This window comes from Acartia tonsa, chromosome 13 (genome assembly GCF_053477335.1).
Source record: "Acartia tonsa isolate MP-2025a chromosome 13, ASM5347733v1, whole genome shotgun sequence".
NCBI lineage: Eukaryota > Metazoa > Arthropoda > Copepoda > Calanoida > Acartiidae > Acartia > Acartia tonsa.
In genome coordinates, this window is record NC_137272.1 from 13156804 (window position 1) to 13175897 (window position 19094).

At 30.8% G+C, this 19094-nt stretch overlaps 1 protein-coding gene across 1 annotated transcript in view; it reads left to right on the top strand.

The window, feature by feature from the left end:
* Nucleotides 1-844: 844 nt before the first annotated feature.
* LOC145303836 (fibroblast growth factor receptor-like 1) overlaps nt 845-19094 on the top strand; it is a 52301-nt gene continuing 34051 nt past the window's right edge. Inside the window, exons 1-2 of the mRNA XM_080145475.1 lie at nt 845-1002; nt 9658-9802. Of these exons, the coding sequence (XP_080001601.1) occupies nt 930-1002; nt 9658-9802 (218 nt within the window). The 5' untranslated portion in view covers nt 845-929. The remainder of the gene's footprint in view (nt 1003-9657; nt 9803-19094) is intronic.

Below are 19094 nucleotides of genomic sequence, written 5' to 3' on the forward strand. Positions count from 1 at the left end.
ATTTCAGCGGGGGCTTTTTGAGAAAATTAGATTTGAAAATTTCAAGTTCAATTTTCACCCCCTTGGAGATGCCGCATAATCATGACAAGAAAAGCAAATATTATTTATTTTAAATTTCGAACAACTTTACGTTTATAAAGTTCTTCATAAAACCACTCCTGAAGGGAGTTAATAAATGGCCATTTTTATCTCTTGCTTTGCAATGGTCACGAAAATTCAGCCTAAAATAAATCATACATAGAGAGTTTTTAAGAAGGACTTCATAAAAGCAAAGTTGTTCAAAATTTAAAATAAATGATATTTGCTTTTCTTGTCATGATTATGCGGCAACTCCTAGCGGGTGAAAATTGAACTTGAAATTTTCAAATCTAATTTTCTCAAAAAGCCCCCGCTGAAATATTTTGGTTTTACATGGAATCATCATGGTTTTATGTCTTTTTTCACCATACATAGGTCCCAGGGCTCGGCACTTACTTTTGTCTTGATTCAATTCTAGCCCACAGTGATTTCTTCATGTCACCACATAGTCATACATACACCCATTTAATGTTCCCTCCCCTTTTTGATGTTTATTTATTTAACTAACCCGTGTCATGTCCCATCCCCTTTCCGTTTACAGCATGCTTATTATCATAGCTACTCCGTCTCCCCTTTTATTTTTCCATTTATGTCGTACTGTCACGGCTATTCCCGGCTATGCCAGCCAGGCAGTTTAAGCTTCTCGTATAATATCAAACTATGCCGAACATACACGTAAATAACATTTCTCCGTCCGTCGGACCGTCCGGCAGTTTTATAAAGATTCTGTCAGTAAAACGAGTGCGCAAATATTTTATGACAAAAAAGTGAATTTTAAACAACATGTAAAATAGAAGAAAAGTGTTTTAAATAGATAAAGTAGTGAAATAACAATAAAATATAAGTTAAAAATGGAATATATAAAAATTTGTGCTGTTTTGCTGTGCTTATTTCATTTTATAAAACCTTCTTCAGTAATTAAAGGTAATTTTACGTTTTATATAAGTTTGGAAAATAGCTCAAATCCTGCCTAATAGCAGTACCAAGATTTTCTTCTAATACGTTCCATTGAATCCTATAAGGGATAAGACAATGGACGATGAATATTAATATACATCCCCAATGATGAATAAATAAGTTACCCCTTCTGTAGATTGAAATTATTGGTTGTAAATTAATTAAGGAACCACAAATTTTTAAACTAACGAATAAGAAAAACTAATTTTAAAACTTTGGGGGCTAGCAAAGATTATGGCACCTCCCTCCCTGTATTTCGATGAAATGCAGGAATCTAAAGGGATAAGACAATGGACGATAATTAAATTGATGTACATCCCCAATGATGATACACAAAATTTCCCCTCTTGTAGATTACAATTAGTGGTTTAAATTTATGGACACTCAATTGAACTTAATGAACCAACAAATCAATAGTCTATAAATTTGTCCTCAAAGTTGATAAGCAAATAAATGAGAAAACGTTGGGGACTAGTGTAATAAACAGCCCAATGCCCCCTCCCTTTCTGACAGTAATGCGATAGTGTCGACATAAGCAATGTCAATGATATCATCCAAATAACACGGCATGTAGGTAATATGTCATTCATTCATGACCAAGGGGGGGGGGGGGGAAGTTTTGACACATTTGCGTAAACAGGGAGCATAGGCTTTATCTTTGGACTGAGAGGATAGGTTATTAGGGATAAAATCATTCTTATATGATGAATTTTCCCAAGTTTTAGGATTTTTTGGATAGGACCTGGAGGCCTGGAGCTCCGGAACCTGGAGGCCTATCCAAAAAATCTTAAAACTTTTAGTCAATCTTATCGAAGATGATTAAAGTCCCTCCACAGATTATGACGTCTTACGATAGAATAACCAATGAGAGGCCAGCATAAATTTTACCATTGGTCAATTACAGTGTATACTGGCCTCTCATTGGCTATTCTATCGTATGACGTCATAATCTGTGGAGGGACTTTAATCATCTTTAATTTTATCATATAGGGATCCTAAGGAATAAGACAATTGACGATAATTTGTTATACTTACCCAATGATAAGTAACAAAAGTACCCAATATGCAGATTAAAATTATTGCTTTAAAAAGTCTTTTAGTCGATTCTATCAAAGAGAATTCAAAAAATTGTTTTTGATCCAAAACGAAGTAAATAACGTAACGTGATTTTAAAACTTTGGGTACCAGTATAATTTACATTGAAAAATTATTTCATTTTTATTCATAAACATTTGTTTTTATTTACAACGATTTTTTAAATTTTCTAATTTAAAAGATAAGACAGCATTTTAAATATAGCGAAGCTACCCTATATAACAGGGGCATGTAGGTTTGACTTATTTTTTTTATATAAACGGGATCAAAGTTACTCAGTGTGTGTGGAAAAGGTCGTTTAACTTTTAACACCCTTATGACTTTACAACCTCAAGAGAATCTATGTGCACTTCACTGAAGGTACATAAAATTCAGGAATAATGTATAGCCAACAAGCGAAATAAATCTAAAAATGTTAATTGGGGGACAGATAAAAAGGTCGTTAATTTTACTGTGTCCCCCCCCCCCCCTTCCCCCCAACAACAGCTGAAAATCACGTAAAGGTTTCGTATTTTTTTAAATTCCTTTCGCTGTTAGTAAGTATTAGCTGTGCATATAATGAGTTAGGTATGGTTTTCTGGATTATAGACAATTAAAAAAAAGACTAAATTGCAGTTTTTTATGTGTAATTTCTTGACAATTCATGTTAAACAATGGATTTGCTATTAGATTGTTATTATTGCGCTTCTTTTGTATATGACTTTCCTTGCTAATTTTGATTTAAAACATACGTCTCTTCATACATATTTAAATAATATAAAATTGTATTTAAATTAAAGATTAAAAATGGCCTAAACCTTGCAGATAACCAACATTCATTTCGAAATAAATTCAGCCGTATGGCGTTTGCTTATGCTGTTTTCAGATTTTAAGCTGCTGAATTTAGAGAAAAGTTTAACTTAGCTGCGGTTGTTAATTTGATTTTGGCGGTTTCCCTCTAATTGACTGTTCGAGCAAAGAAATCAACCCAACCCCGTATTTTGAAATTTAAATTAAGGATGGTGGGGCTAGTTTTTCGTCAGTTAGTTAGTTCAAGTCAGGTTATTGGGTACTTGGTAGCCCCGAAGATGTAGGAACCCCTGCAAGGTTAGGAATATGTAAACCCCTATCCCCCCCCGGCCCCCCTTATTCTTAACTATTTCAAAATAAAGGGGGTGTTTTATATGCTTTGCTCTTTGAGGTGGTGTTTTATTCACAAAATCGTGAAGCGGCTTGTTTTAGAAATAATGCGGCCAAATGCGGATGTGGGTGCTGAATCCTAATGTATATATATGCATGTATACCTACTACCAGGGATCTAAAGGGATAAGACAATGGTCGATAAATTATTGTACATCCCCAATTATGATGATTACTCCTTCTGTAGATTACACTTATTGGTTAAAACGTTTGGACATTCAACATAATTAACCAACCAATCAAAATCCATTAAAAACCACAAAGTTGTTTAACCAATGAATAAGAAAACGTTATTAAAAGGTGTGCAAAAAATGCGGCCATTTTTAAAATTGAAATTGCGCGGCTTGTGTTAATAGTAGAAAAATACTACGCATACCGTTAGAACTACTAAGAAGTCTATTTTTAGGAAATATAAAAACGATTCCTGTGCTACGCATAGTTTAGGAGCTACGTGTTAAAATGTCCCAACTGACTTAAAACTTGACTTGCGAGTAAATTTTGGGACATTTTACCATCTGGCTCCTAGATTATTTGTAGCACAGGAACCGTTCTTATATTTCCAAAAAAAAAAGCTCATAGCGGTTCTAACGGTATGCGTAACATTTTTCTACTATTAACACAAGTCGCGCAATTTAAAATTAAAAATGTAGGCATCTCTTTTTGCAAAATATCGTCTCTAATTTTTAGTTAATTTTAAAATTTACTCGCAAGTCAAGTTTTACATCAGTTGGGACATTTTAACACGTAGCTCCGTAACTATACGTAGCAGAGGAATCGTTCTTATATTTCCAAAAAATAGACTTCTTAGCGGTTCTAACGGTATGCGTATCATTTTTCTACTATTAACACAAGCCGCGCAATTTTAATTTTAAAAATGTCCGCATTTTTTTTGCACACCCTTTATGTGTAGAACTTTGGGGACTAGTGTATTATATAGCCTAATGTTCCCTCCCTCCCTGACTTACTACCCTTTATGAATATCTAATTTTTTTCGCCCATTCTGGGAACTCATAGTGAAAAGGATATGGTATCTGAACAAAAGTTGTTTTTTTCCTCCTCAAAATAAATACCTACTGCATTTTAATAAAATAATTACCCGAAAACATTTTTTTTTGTTTTGGGGGAGGGGAAATTTTCATTTTTTGGGGGGGTTGAGGGTGTCCACCGCCCCAAGAAAATAGCCTAAAACCATAATAGGACAAGCTAGTAAATTCCCTGAAGAGTAGAATCCGATCGGTTCAGTGATTACCGAGATCTTGAGGGACGGACAGACATCATTCTACTTTGTATTATAGACTAGTGGCTTCGCCCCTAGCCTCTAGGGGCTTTGCCCCAAGAGGTGATAAAAAATTTTTTTTTTTTGGCGAAATACGTAAAAGGACCAAGGAAATCTTCTACAAAAAAAAAATGGGGGGGGGCGATTTTATGTTTTTGGGGGGTTGGGGGTGTCCCACCCCCCAAGAAAATAGCCTAAAACCACCAGTAGGACCAGTAGGTATATTCCCTGAAGAGTAGAATCCGATCGGTTCAGTGGTTACCAAGATCTTAAGGGACGGACAGACATCATTCTACTTTGTATTATAGATATAGAAGAATATTAAGATTTTTATTTTTTTCCCAAAAATCTTTTACTTAGTAGATCAAGTTTCCCCAAACAGCATACCAGACAACTAAAATTACGAATTTCATTTCCATTGTCTTATCCCTATATCCCTGAATAGACCAGTTAGGTATTGTTTATCTTTAATTAACCTTTCCAAGCAAAGCTAATACATACAGGGATAGAACAATGATGGTTATCTTATTCTACAACTCTTTTCTTTACATTATCCTTACATTAAAGTAATAAGCTTTTTTTTGTCTGTAACGAAGGATCTCGCTAACCGCTGAACCGATATGGTTCCTCTTTACAGTGAAGCCTCTTATAGACTCTGAGAGGGTTTTAGGCTATTTAATTTTTTTTCTCAAATAAGTCTGGGTATGGTTTTAGGCTAATTTTGTGCCCTCCGAATATAGAGCCTCTAGATGCTGGGGGCGCAGTCGCTAGTAAAATTACAAGCTCTTATTGACAGAAATTTACCCTTAATAATTAAGTTGAAGATTATTACTATGTCCAAATGTCGGTATCATGTCAGCCTTGACCACTATATGTGTGTACTTTGAGCTTTCAATAAGGTTTTGCCATTTTTAGAAGGCAGGTTAACCCCCATTGATATATGGTCCCCTCTACCAGTACCTACTGTTTTTTCCAATCTAAATATTAAAATAAAATTAAATATTTTTTTTAAGGGGGGGGGGGGGCTCTTGGGGCCTCTAGCTTCCATAAATAAACCCATTTATTATCAATATCTTTTTTTCCCATCACTAATCCTAATGATTGCGGGTTAAAGCGATAGATAAATTGTGGGAAAAAAATATTTATAAAAATAAGGATGACAACATTCATAATAGAGAATCTCAACAAATCATAAAGTAAAATAAATGAAAATTATTTTATAATATTGTATAAGATCTCACTAACCACTGAACCTTTTGAGTGTTTCTTTTCAAGAGAGCTTTACATGGGATGGTTTTAAAATAATTTTTTGGTAAAAAACAACTAGGTATAACTAGGTATAAGAGCCTTCCTACAGAGTGTTTAAATGATTTATTCATCTTTTGGAATAAAACATACATGATAAAAATCCTACAGACAAACGATATAACATACGTTATAACTTGAAATATTAATTAAGTTTATGATAGCATCGCTAATTAAAAATGTGGGAGATTGATTTATTTTCAATTGATATATCCCTATATCCTGTCTTATCAAAAGATACTCAATTACAGACTATAAATTAATGTGGATATTCCCTTTTACAGATATTTTTAGTTTTAGTGGTTTTTATTTTTGTATAAAAAGAATGAAATAATCTGAGTTTTTAGCCAAATATTTTAATCTGGATAATAATAGAACAGACACAAAGTGAATTATAAAGCAGCGTCGCTAATGTGAAAATATTAAAGTTTTTGTAGCGACGCTACTCTATGATTCTCATATGCATTGTCTGTTTGTCCGCCAGTAAAGCCATGGAGATAATGTAAATTAAAGATATTTATTTTGAATCATTATAGACAGACATTATTTTATTATTCTATTTAATTTGATAAACAAAACTTTGTTTTACATAATTAATCTTACAGGAGACATTTAATATATGTAATGTTTATATACAGAAGTTTGTTTATTCTAAGGTTAATATATATTTTTTCCTATATTTATGTTTATTTAAGGTTAGCTAGTAGTTATCAGGAATCTAAAGGGATAAGACAATGGCCGATAAATGATGTATATCCCCAATGAATGATGATGCACAAAATTACCCCTGTCTGTAGATTTTAATGAGCGAAACGTGTGAATACTCAATGTAATGAACCAATCAATAAAAGTTCATTAAAAGTACCCAAAGTTGTTAACCCAACAATTATAAAACTTTGGGGACTAGTATAATAAAAAGCCCAATGTCCCCTCCCTCCCTGGGTATTAATACTTCCCCCCCGCTATAAGTCTATAAGATAAACATCAGATTAATAAATACTAGAGTGTCAGTAAATTGGTTGATGTAGACTTTTTTTGGTTGGCTGTTCTACTGCTTTTAAAATCGAAGTTATACTACATTTGGGAAATTTTCTTTTCAAAGATGCTACCTCTTTCTCCAAATAGTTTAATAAAAAAAAGAGAAGATTAATTTAAGTTTTTGGCCCCAAAGGGTCCAAATGTCTGGGCCACTAAAACTGTTATTAATTTTATGACTTTTATGTTATTTTTCATGGAAATTTGTTTTTAATAAGATACAATACATGCATTTTCAGAAAGACTTATAACTGTTTCCTATCCAGTTGATATCAAACGGTTTCGGAGCCATAAAGGAAGGTCTAAAAATACTCTATTGTCTAAGATTTTGTTCGTGTCCGCGGACGGATTTATGTTTGCGTATATTTACTTTTAATATCCTATGAAAAGAATGATTATTTCCATACAGAAATAGGGAATATTAAGGAAGGGGATATGGCTATAGAAGATAATAACTTTTCAGTGCTCTTTAATCTCTCTTTTTTTGCTCTCTTCCTCTCTCTCTATCTAACTATTCATACTTAAAAGTATTTATATTTTTTTTTATCTGTCCCAAAAGCTTTACTTTTATACCTAGGTATTCTATTTTTAAATATTTTGGCGTTGTTACAGAAATGGGTTTTCATAAAGTTACTGATCGATTGATTTCATCGCAGACAACAGAAAAAAATGCCTCGTAGGATTTAAACAGAGTATACAACTATTTATTTAATTATTTTGCTTTTGTTGATCGGCTTTTTAGAAGAAAAATAAATAATCTAAAATCGTTTTTTGCTGTATATTAATTAATGCATCTTTTTAGAGCTTTATTACCTAGACATTATACAAATGGCTAAAATAATTATTTTAAAATTTTGAATTCCTAAGTTGTATACTTTGTTTAAATCCTACGAGGTATTTTTTTCTGTTGTCTGCGCTTAAATTAATCAGTAACTTTATGAAAACCCATCTCAGACGAAAAGTTGACAGCAAAATTTTACAGATAGTTTTTTATAATTAGTTTTTAGCATTTAACAGTTGTTTGGTAATTTTAAAAAATCTTTCTTTTGAATTTTGATTTTTTTTGTTCATGAAGTTTTTATCTATCTATCCTAATCATCCATTTATCTATATATTTATTCTAATTCATTTATTTATCTATTTATCTTAAATCTTAATCCATCCATTTACCTATGTATGTATCTATCAGAGTATCTATCTGTATCCTAATCTATCAGTTTATCTATCTATCTTAATTTATCAGAGTATCTATCTATCTTAATCTATCAAAGTATCTATCTATCCTGATCTATGAGTGTATCTATCTATCTATCCTTATCAATAAGAGTATATATCTATCTTAATCTATCAAAGTATCTATCTATCTTAATCTATCCGAGTATCTATCTATAAATGTTTTTATTATCCTGAGAAAAGAAGAGTGATTATTTCCATGCTAAAATTAGGGAATATTTACAGGCAGACAGGGAGGGAGGGGATATTGGACTCTAAATTATACTGGTACCCAAAGTTTTCAACCATTTTTTTTCTTACTCATTGACTTAAAAATTATGGGTACTTTCAATAAATTTGATTATGTTGTTTTTTAACCTCTAATGTATCACTGAAAATAATCACGGATGTAGCTTCCTTGAAATAAAAGTCACTAATGGTTCAGTGGATAAATTTTTATGTAATATAATACTTAGATTTTAAATTGTATCCCAAACGTTATCAAAGACCTAATTAATTTGTAACCTTCGCTTTTATGGAAGTTTTCATCTAACTATTATTATTATTTTGTCTCAATAGTGATAATTACCAACTTGAAAAAGATATAGAAATAGAGAAAAAGGGAGGGGACATTTCCAAAGCTTCTAAAGACAAAAGTTGGGTTGCAGTTTTTTATATTTTCCATTAACCTTTCCTTGTATCCCTGAAAGATACCCCCTAGATACTTTTACTCTTACTTTTAGAGCAAAAACTTTTCTATAGGATATGTGATGTAAGATGATTCATTAGAATATTTATAAGGATCTTAAGGGATCAGACAATAAAAGATTAATTAATGTTCGAACCCAATGATTATTAACAAAATTATCCCTTCTTTATATAAAAATTATTGGTTTTGATACTATTAATTAAAGAACCACCATTTGAAAATTAGTTAAAAGTACCCAAAATCCAACGAATAAGAAAACGTTGTAAAACAATATATTAGGTACTAGTAATTATTAATTTAAAGTACATTTTCCACTCCTTGCCAGAACGCTACTAATTTGGGATGCTAGAGTAGTTGCCAACAAATAAGAAAACCTTGGGTACCATTGTAATTTACAGTCCAATGTCCATCCCTCCCTGAAAATATAGAAGAAGGAGATATTAGCTATATATTCGCATCGTATTATAGACAGCTTTATGACTTTTATTTTGATATTCGAAGATAAGATTATTATGAGTAGCTAAGCTTAATTAGCAGAATATTACACTTTAAACATTAATTAAATTATTCGGATGTTTGAAATTCAAAATATTCTATTATAGATCTCTAAACGGCTTGAAAAGTTATTTTAAAGTTAGGTTAGGTTATATCAGGTACAGAGTAGCTGTATAGGCCCTGTAAGGGTTATGCATAAACAATTAAAACTATTAACACCCCTTCCTTATATTCAATTATTTAAAAAATAAGGGGTGGGGGTTTCTGTGCTCACAAGATGCTTTGAGGGAAAGTAACTAAAATTATTTTTTTCCAGGCCCGCCAAGAGCTGAGCGTGCAGAGCAACAGCAGGTTGTCCGCCTGGGTGATGACGTCAGAATCAGGTGTCCCATTGAGGGCTACCCCACACCCATGGTCGCATGGAGCAAGGGGGACGAAAATATTGATTACACTTGGGACAGGTCAGATATAATTTTAATTTTAATATCCGCGGAAAACTACTGTAATATCTAAGGTATCTAAAGTATCAAGACAATGGACGATAAATTGATGTATATCCCTAATGATGATACACAAAAATACCCCTTCTGTAGCGTAAAATTGGTGATTGAAACGTTTTAATACTCAACTTAATAAACCAACCCATCAAATTACAAAGTTGTTAAGCCTACGAATGAGAAAACGCTTTTATAAAACTTTGGGGACTTTGGAGTGTAATTAATAGTCCATTGTCCCCTCTCTCTCTGATTTTATATTTGGTAATATTTTAGTCTTAAAGAATTCTAAGAAAAAACAAAATGAAGATTTTTAGGGTAATTTTTATCAAAAAATATAGGCAGAATTAAAGAAACTAATATTTTAATTTAACCAAAATCTGATATTTTATACTATTTATCCTTTAATGACTTTTTTCTTTCGGTTTTTTAAATCCACATCTTAAAATTTTCTAAAATTTGGGTTAAGCTGTAAAAACAACCAAAAAATTTTCTACTTAAATATTTAACTTTTCTATCTGAGGCTTTTTCACTGGACACCTATAGGGAGCTTCACCATACTAGCGAACCCTATCGGTTCAGAAGTTAGCGAGATCATTCTCAACAGGCATACAGACTGACATCCTGTTACTTTCATTTAGAGATAATAAAGAGTATTACAAAAAAAACTTTTGCTATTATAATTTAGGCTGTTATGTAAAAATATTTCTCCCCCTAAAAAATTCTTGTTATTTTATTGAAACAAAGGACGAAAATTGGCGCATAATGATAGGCAAAATTATTTTAAAAACAATGATAAAAACTTTCAGCGTTTTTATTGTAGAACCAAAATTAAGGGGACAGCTTAATTTCAATTCATTTAAAGACTCTGGAATAGCTACAGGACTAATAAAAATGAGCATCAAGAATGAAAATATGCATGATTACAACTAAATAAAGAACTAAGTAGAGATTTAAAATAACACATATATTTACATAAAATTAACATAAAACAACAAATTGAGCATTAAATATATAGTATAAAAGGTAGAAATTATCCAGATAACACAGCAAAATTCTAACGATGTTGAACTGAAATATTTAAGTTTATAAATAAAAAGTAAACCATAAAATAAACTTAAAATCAATAGAAATATCAAATAATTATTCTTACTTTTTAAGCTGGCTAATCCAGGGATGAAAACAAGAACTGTACTTGGCACTATGATCACCAGTGTTAACTTATATTACTAAAATAAGCTGGTTAGACATAAAATTTGCATATGGGAATAAAACTTAAAATCTATAAAACTGCACAGAACTGCGGTTATAGATTAAAATTCAATAAAATAACATGACAAATAAAAGCAAAGAAATGCAATGTGTCATGAATAAATATTAAAATAATAAAATGTTCCCATAAACAATAAATAAGAATGAATAAAAATAATAAAATGTAATAAACTAAACTAATAAAAAGTAGATGTTGAGTGATTGAAATATCAAAATACACTAAAGAAATATGCCCTGACCTATGCTTATATAGCCAATCATTTGTTTACATTTGAGAATGAACAGGTTTTGTTGTACACATGTACAACGATTTTTTAATAAATTAAACAAATAAAATAGACTTATTATACCTAAAAATAATGAAAGAATTAATAAAAGATGTTAATTAAGCTAAAATTAAGTATAAAAAAACGATAAAAATTAAATAAAGATATAAAATAAAACTTACCGTACTCTTTGCATCTTCATGATTTTTAGACTCTTTGCAATAATTAATTGATATTGAGCAAAATCAAATGGAATATAAAATACGACAATTTTATGTTTTGCAATAGCTAATTTTTCTACAACACTTGGCCAGGAAAAGTTGCAAAACATGAAATATAAATGAAAACAAAATTTAATTTAATTAGCTAAAATAAAAAAAAACTTCTTGCTGATAATATAAGTACTAATTCAAAAACTATATTAAAAGATTTAAATTAATTTAACTCATATGACTAAATAGATCTGTTATTTAAATTCAAACATTTTCTATAAAAAAGTTGAGATGAACAAATATTCTTAGCACAGAAATGCCATACTTCAAGTTTAAAAAAAAATATTCACTTAATAATATGTTTTAAATGTCATAATTTGAATTAGCCAAGAACAGCTAGAGCAATTCAAGTTAAGAACAACTTGTTAAGTAAGAACACATCTGCTCATTTTAATCATAAAGAACAATGATTAAGTGACACTTATGATACATAATAATAAAGTAAATATAAAGGACTATCCTAACCTTGTTAATCTCAATCAATAATATGATTTATCAAATAAAAATTAACAAACAGTATCCAGCTAATTTTAAGTAATTAGATTCAAAATAATTTAGTCTTTAAAATTAAACGCTAACCAAAAATTTAAAAAAATAAAATAGTAAATATCAGCAACTTTGAAATATGGAAGTTCCCAAAAATAATATTAAAAATAAATCATGAGATCCTGAATGACATGTTGATTCATGATTTCTGATCTTGTTGAAGAATACATTTATAATCAACCTGCTAACATCTAGATTAGAATTAGTACCAACAAAATTCAAAATAATATAAGAATATTCTATCAATGCTACAGGTATTTGCCATATAAAGACAAATATATGTGATTTAAAACTGGCTTATAATAATAGGTTTCAATTAATGAGATTGTTATCTTAGACTTGTAGTAATAAATAATAGTTTGGCAGACTTGATTAGTTAGTTACTACAACTACTAACCTTAAATAAAAATTAAGGTGGTGGTTTGTCAGTAGGCTGTGGAATATCCAAGAATGTAATCATTTCATTGGATATCAAGCTCAAAATGTTTGATATAGAAATTACCTGAAACTTCTTTGACTCACAAAGAGCATTTAGAAGCTGTAAAGAATCATCAATAATGTCATTAGTGTTATTAGTGTTATCACTAACATCATGACAATTACTCTCATCAATAACTACATTTTCAACTTTTGGAGAAATAAGATCATTACGTGTATTCACATCAATACAAGTAACAACCTTACTATTCAGAATCTCACCTTCAGGTTGACTTACAGCAGCCTGTTTGGTGCTTAGATCAGAAATAACAATAGTGGATAGATTGTCAATACAGCTAGAACTTTCTATTCTAGTCAAAGAAATTTCAGAAGAAGTAATCACTTCATCTACAGAAGACACATCACAGTCTGTGGAAATAGACAAGTTGATAGCCTTACAATTTATAGAAGTCTCAATAGTACTACTCTCTGTACTATTAGTTTCTGTGACAGAAGAATCTACAGTACAATCAATAATATCAATAACATCGTTTTTACTAAGAAAGGAATGTTGTCCAAGAATTTTGGAATGAGATTCAAGATTGCTTGCTCGTATCTCTGAATCAAATTCTTGTATATATCTAGATTGTCTGTATATCTTTGTAAACTCAAAATACTCATCTTTCAAAACCTGAATATCTGTATACAGACATTCAAATTCATCATCTAATTCTGTCTCTAGGGCAATGTATTTAAGGGCATTAACAAATCTTGTAAGCTTTGAACAATGCAGTAGAGTATTTATATATTTTCCCACAATTGATTCCCTAAACTTGAATTTCATAAAGACTAAGTCAGGATTTAAGAATCTTGTGGAATTATTTACCATATTAATCAATGTTCTAATTCTATGAAGCAATTGAGATTTGTCTGTAAAATATAATTTAACTAGATCTTTTTCTTTCTGATTCAGACAATCATTCTCATGCAAATAAAAACACCAGTCTGGTGATGAAACATTAGTAGACATTTTGAATACTAATATGATATAATAATACTAAATTTAAAGCTCAGAAATATGATATGAAGTCTCATTAAGAATATAAATATATGAAAATAAAATCTCAAAATATGTCTTTACAAAGAAGCAACCATGCTAATGGGTTCAAGATGCAAAAATGTAGTCTAGCTTTAACCATTATCAAAAAATCAACAGTACAATTCAAACACAAACCTTGGCGACAGCCAATCTTAAAAATTCAATGGCATTAGCACATCTTAAAAATTCAATATTGTAGAACCAAAATTAAGGGGACAGCTTAATTTCAATTCATTTAAAGACTCTGGAATAGCTACAGGACTAATAAAAATGAGCATCAAGAATGAAAATATGCATGATTACAACTAAATAAAGAACTAAGTAGAGATTTAAAATAACACATATATTTACATAAAATTAACATAAAACAACAAATTGAGCATTAAATATATAGTATAAAAGGTAGAAATTATCCAGATAACACAGCAAAATTCTAACGATGTTGAACTGAAATATTTAAGTTTATAAATAAAAAGTAAACCATAAAATAAACTTAAAATCAATAGAAATATCAAATAATTATTCTTACTTTTTAAGCTGGCTAATCCAGGGATGAAAACAAGAACTGTACTTGGCACTATGATCACCAGTGTTAACTTATATTACTAAAATAAGCTGGTTAGACATAAAATTTGCATATGGGAATAAAACTTAAAATCTATAAAACTGCACAGAACTGCGGTTATAGATTAAAATTCAATAAAATAACATGACAAATAAAAGCAAAGAAATGCAATGTGTCATGAATAAATATTAAAATAATAAAATGTTCCCATAAACAATAAATAAGAATGAATAAAAATAATAAAATGTAATAAACTAAACTAATAAAAAGTAGATGTTGAGTGATTGAAATATCAAAATACACTAAAGAAATATGCCCTGACCTATGCTTATATAGCCAATCATTTGTTTACATTTGAGAATGAACAGGTTTTGTTGTACACATGTACAACGATTTTTTAATAAATTAAACAAATAAAATAGACTTATTATACCTAAAAATAATGAAAGAATTAATAAAAGATGTTAATTAAGCTAAAATTAAGTATAAAAAAACGATAAAAATTAAATAAAGATATAAAATAAAACTTACCGTACTCTTTGCATCTTCATGATTTTTAGACTCTTTGCAATAATTAATTGATATTGAGCAAAATCAAATGGAATATAAAATACGACAATTTTATGTTTTGCAATAGCTAATTTTTCTACAACAGTTTTGGGAATATGAAACCAAAATAATATGGGAAAAATACCTGTCATAACAACTGCTGAAATCCGTCAATGTACAAGGACGTAAAGACCTAATAATAGAAAAGATTCGCTGTAAACAATATAAAGAGGGGGAGAGGTATTATGAAGATAAATATTTTATGAAATTTTTGTAAAAGTGACCAATTTTTTCGTCTTTTCTTTAAAAAGTGTAAAAGTGGGTTATATCCCCATTCCTGACATTAAAATAACACCCATTTTGATGTCTGTAATACACCCCTCTAAAGCTCGCACCCCTCTACACCCCCCTCGATTTCGGTTAAGGAGAAGAGAGAGAGAGAGAAAGAGAGAGAGAGAAAGAAAGAGAGAGAGAGAGAGAGAGAGAGAGAGAGAGAGAGAGAGAGAGAGAGAGAGAGAGAGAGAGAGAGAGAGAGAGAGAGAGAGAGAGAGAGAGAGAGAGAGAGAGAGAGAGAGAGAGAGAGAGAGAGAGAGAGAGAGAGAGAGAGAGAGAGAGAGACAATAGGATGTTTAATAGTCCCCAAAGTTTTATTATAACGTTTTTTTATTCGTTGGGATAACAACTTTGGGTACTTTGGTGTATTTTGATTGGTTGATTCATTAAGTTAAGTGTTCAAACGTTACAACCACTAATATTAATATACAAAAGGATAATTTTGTGTTCCATCATTGGGGATGTACATTTTTTTTATCTCCTTTAGATCCCTAACTTTTAATCCATTTATTCTATAATAACTCAAAAGTTACATCAGACATGATTGTCTGTATTTTGTGAATATTTTTCCCAATCCGTCGAAAATTGGTCAATTTAAAGCCCCTAAAAACGACATAAAATATGTTCGATCCTGTTTTTCAACAATTTTCTTGCAAATCACTTTTTAAAAGCGAAGCTTTTCTATAATTAGGGTCGGTCCGTCCGTCCGTACGTCCGTCCGTAACGGATAGCTTTTTTCGTTAATTTAGACATGTCAGAATTGTCCTATCGATTTCAAATTTTGCATGGTGATTCCTTTAGTAGTTAGGTACAATTTAGGAAGCGTAGCAACTCTATAATCATTACCGAAATGTCCGTACGTCCATTTTAAACATGTTGATTTTTTTACTTTTTTAACAACAAATTTTTATTGATATAATCATCCGATTGATCTGATTTTTTGTATATTGATTCCTAGGACAACAAAGTATAATGTTATAAGCGAAGCAACTCTATAATCAAGTCCTAAAAATGTAAGTATGTCCATAAACATTATCCTGTATAAAGCAGTTTTTCAACAAATTTACTTAAAATTTTGCATCGACTCTTACACATTTGTATTCTGATTATTCAGTTCTGACACTATGTAAGTGTTAATGTCCGTTTGTCCTACCGTTTTAGTGCTTCGCTTTTATGGATGTTGTCATCCTTGTTTTTTGTAGAATTCAAGTGTATACCTACTCTGAATATATATTTTATTTTATTCAGTGTAGCTTCTCTAATAGTAGGGTCCATGAAGACCCATGACATTAAGATATTGATTTCTAAAATTTAAATGATTAGTTATCATAGTTGCCCTTGTTTTAAAACTATTTTAATAGCACAATTTTTTCGACAATCTTTTCCGGAAGATTTCTTAAATCATCAAATATATACTATTATTTCTCTAATTTAAGTAGAACCACCTTTTATTTAAGTATGCCCATATAAAAACTTTAAAAGTATATCCATTTAAGATATACATAATACATTTATGTATACCAAATTTTAAAGCAAAAAAAAGATAATTTAGATTATTACATTTTTTTGGTTGTTTTATGTACATTCAATAATTTTGAACCAAAAACAAAATTGATTTTATGTTTAAGAAAAACAAAATGACTTTTTGTGGCACGTAATTTGGAAATTTATTTTACCGCGTTTTTTTTTGCTTTTTTTCGTTGATTTTCAAAAAGCGAAGCTTTTCTTTAAGTTTTAGCATTAAGAGAAATCACTCCTCAAAATGATAAAGATCATTCTACCTCAATTGCTCCTAGAGGCCTTCAGGGGGCGTATCCGCTAGTAAAATGTAGATAAAGAATTTCATACAAACCGACCGAGTAATTTATAGAGATGCTACCCTTTCTAAAGAAAAACATGGGCTTTTCAATCAACACTTAGCGTCAAAAAATTGACAGTTGTCATAAAATTGACATATGAACACGGGTGTCAATGATTTCTGCGTTAAAATCCGCATTTTGTTTTATATTATTAATATTTTGACTTTTAAACATTAATAGTAGTTTTCTTCTTAAAAAGAGGCCTCTAGGAACACTAGGGATGCCTCCGCCAATTTTCAATAGGTTGGTATCCTCCTTCAAATAGTTATAAACCTTCCAAGGACCTATGAGAAGCCACATTCTAAAGAAGAACTATATCGGTTCAGCGGTTAGCGAGATCATTTGGTATAGACAGACTTACTTACTTGTTTCTTTGATTTAATACAATGATAAACAAAAAAAATATTTTATTTGAACAAAAATACGGATTAAGATAAAAAAAATGAGATACCCCTTTTCAATGCCACCCCCAAAAAAACAATAACATCATCTCTAAAAAGCATCTTATTTGTCAACGGATAAACTGGCATGCAAGACCGTGTTCATAAGAAGCGCAGCGAGGAGAAGCGAACAATATTTGTATTCAAACTTTTCGACCAATAATTTGTATATACAGTTTGGGTAATTTTGATTATCCCCATTGGGTATGTACATCAACTTATCATATATTGTCTTAACCCATAATACCCTGAGAAAAAGTTACTGTGAGACCACACGATACATTTGTTTTCAACACGACTCACTTTTGTATTTGTGGTTTTTTGCCTGCTAGTTTAATAATCTATAATACAAAGTAGAACGATGTCTGTCTGTCCGTCTGTCTGTCCCTTAAGATCTCGGTAACCACTGAACCGATCGGATTCTACTCTTCAGAGAATATACCTACTGGTCCTGTGGTGGTTTTAGGCTATTTGGGACACCCCTAACCCCCCAAAAAATAAAAAATCCCCCCCCCCAATTTTTTTTTTTTTTTTCTTGCGTAGGTATCTATTTTTCCACAATTTTTTTTTCTTATGGGGAAGTTAGTTCACATAAAACTACTAAATTTCCTCTTGGGGCAAAGCCCCTAGAGGCTAGGGGAGAAGCCGCTAGTAGAATATAAAAGAGTAATTTTACGCATTTTATTTGACAGAGTGACGTAGTGTTATATGGACTGGACATATTTGTAGAGCAGCTCCGCTCTTAAATAAAACATTCCACATTATATAAAAACGAGATTTTTAAATTTATAACTGAAATTCATAAAAAAATAAGTATAAATGATGTGCCTTTCTTTCAGCAAAATGCTTCACAAGCGCAAAAACTATGTAATTATGTATTATCAAATGATTAAAAGGGATAAAAGGGTTTTAAATATTTTAACCCAAGCTTAGGATCATGGAAAGAAAACGAATTAGCGGGTTTCGTCGTATTTTCACAGTAGCTTTTTTTAAGGTTTTTTAGGTTAGGGGCTAGAAATAGGAGAATAGCTACTGTGAAAATATGACGAAACTCGCTGCTTTGTTTTCTTTCCATGATCTGGGGCTTTTATGATGTTGTAATAATACCTATCCTGTTGTTATGATTTATGATAATTTGATAAATATGCGGAAGTGAGAGCGCACCGATAAAAAAGAGACATTGTTTTGATAAAGTGACATATAGACAGACAGACAGACATATATATAGACAGCCAGAAAGAAAGACACATAGACAGACAGACATATAGACAGATAGATATATAGACAGACAGAAAGAAAGACATACAGAGAGACAGATATATAGACAGACAGACAGACATATAGACAGACATACATATAGACAAACAGAAACATATACAGACACATATACAGATACATATACAGACAGATATATAGACAGACAGAAAGAAAGACATATAGACAGACATACATATATACAGACAGACACATATACAGACAGATATATAGAGACAGAAAGACACATAGATAGACAGACATATAGACAGACAGAAAGAAAGACACATAGACAGACACATATACAGACAGATTTATAGACAGACAGAAAGAAAGACATATAGAGAGACAGACATATAGACAGACAGACATATATATACAGACAGC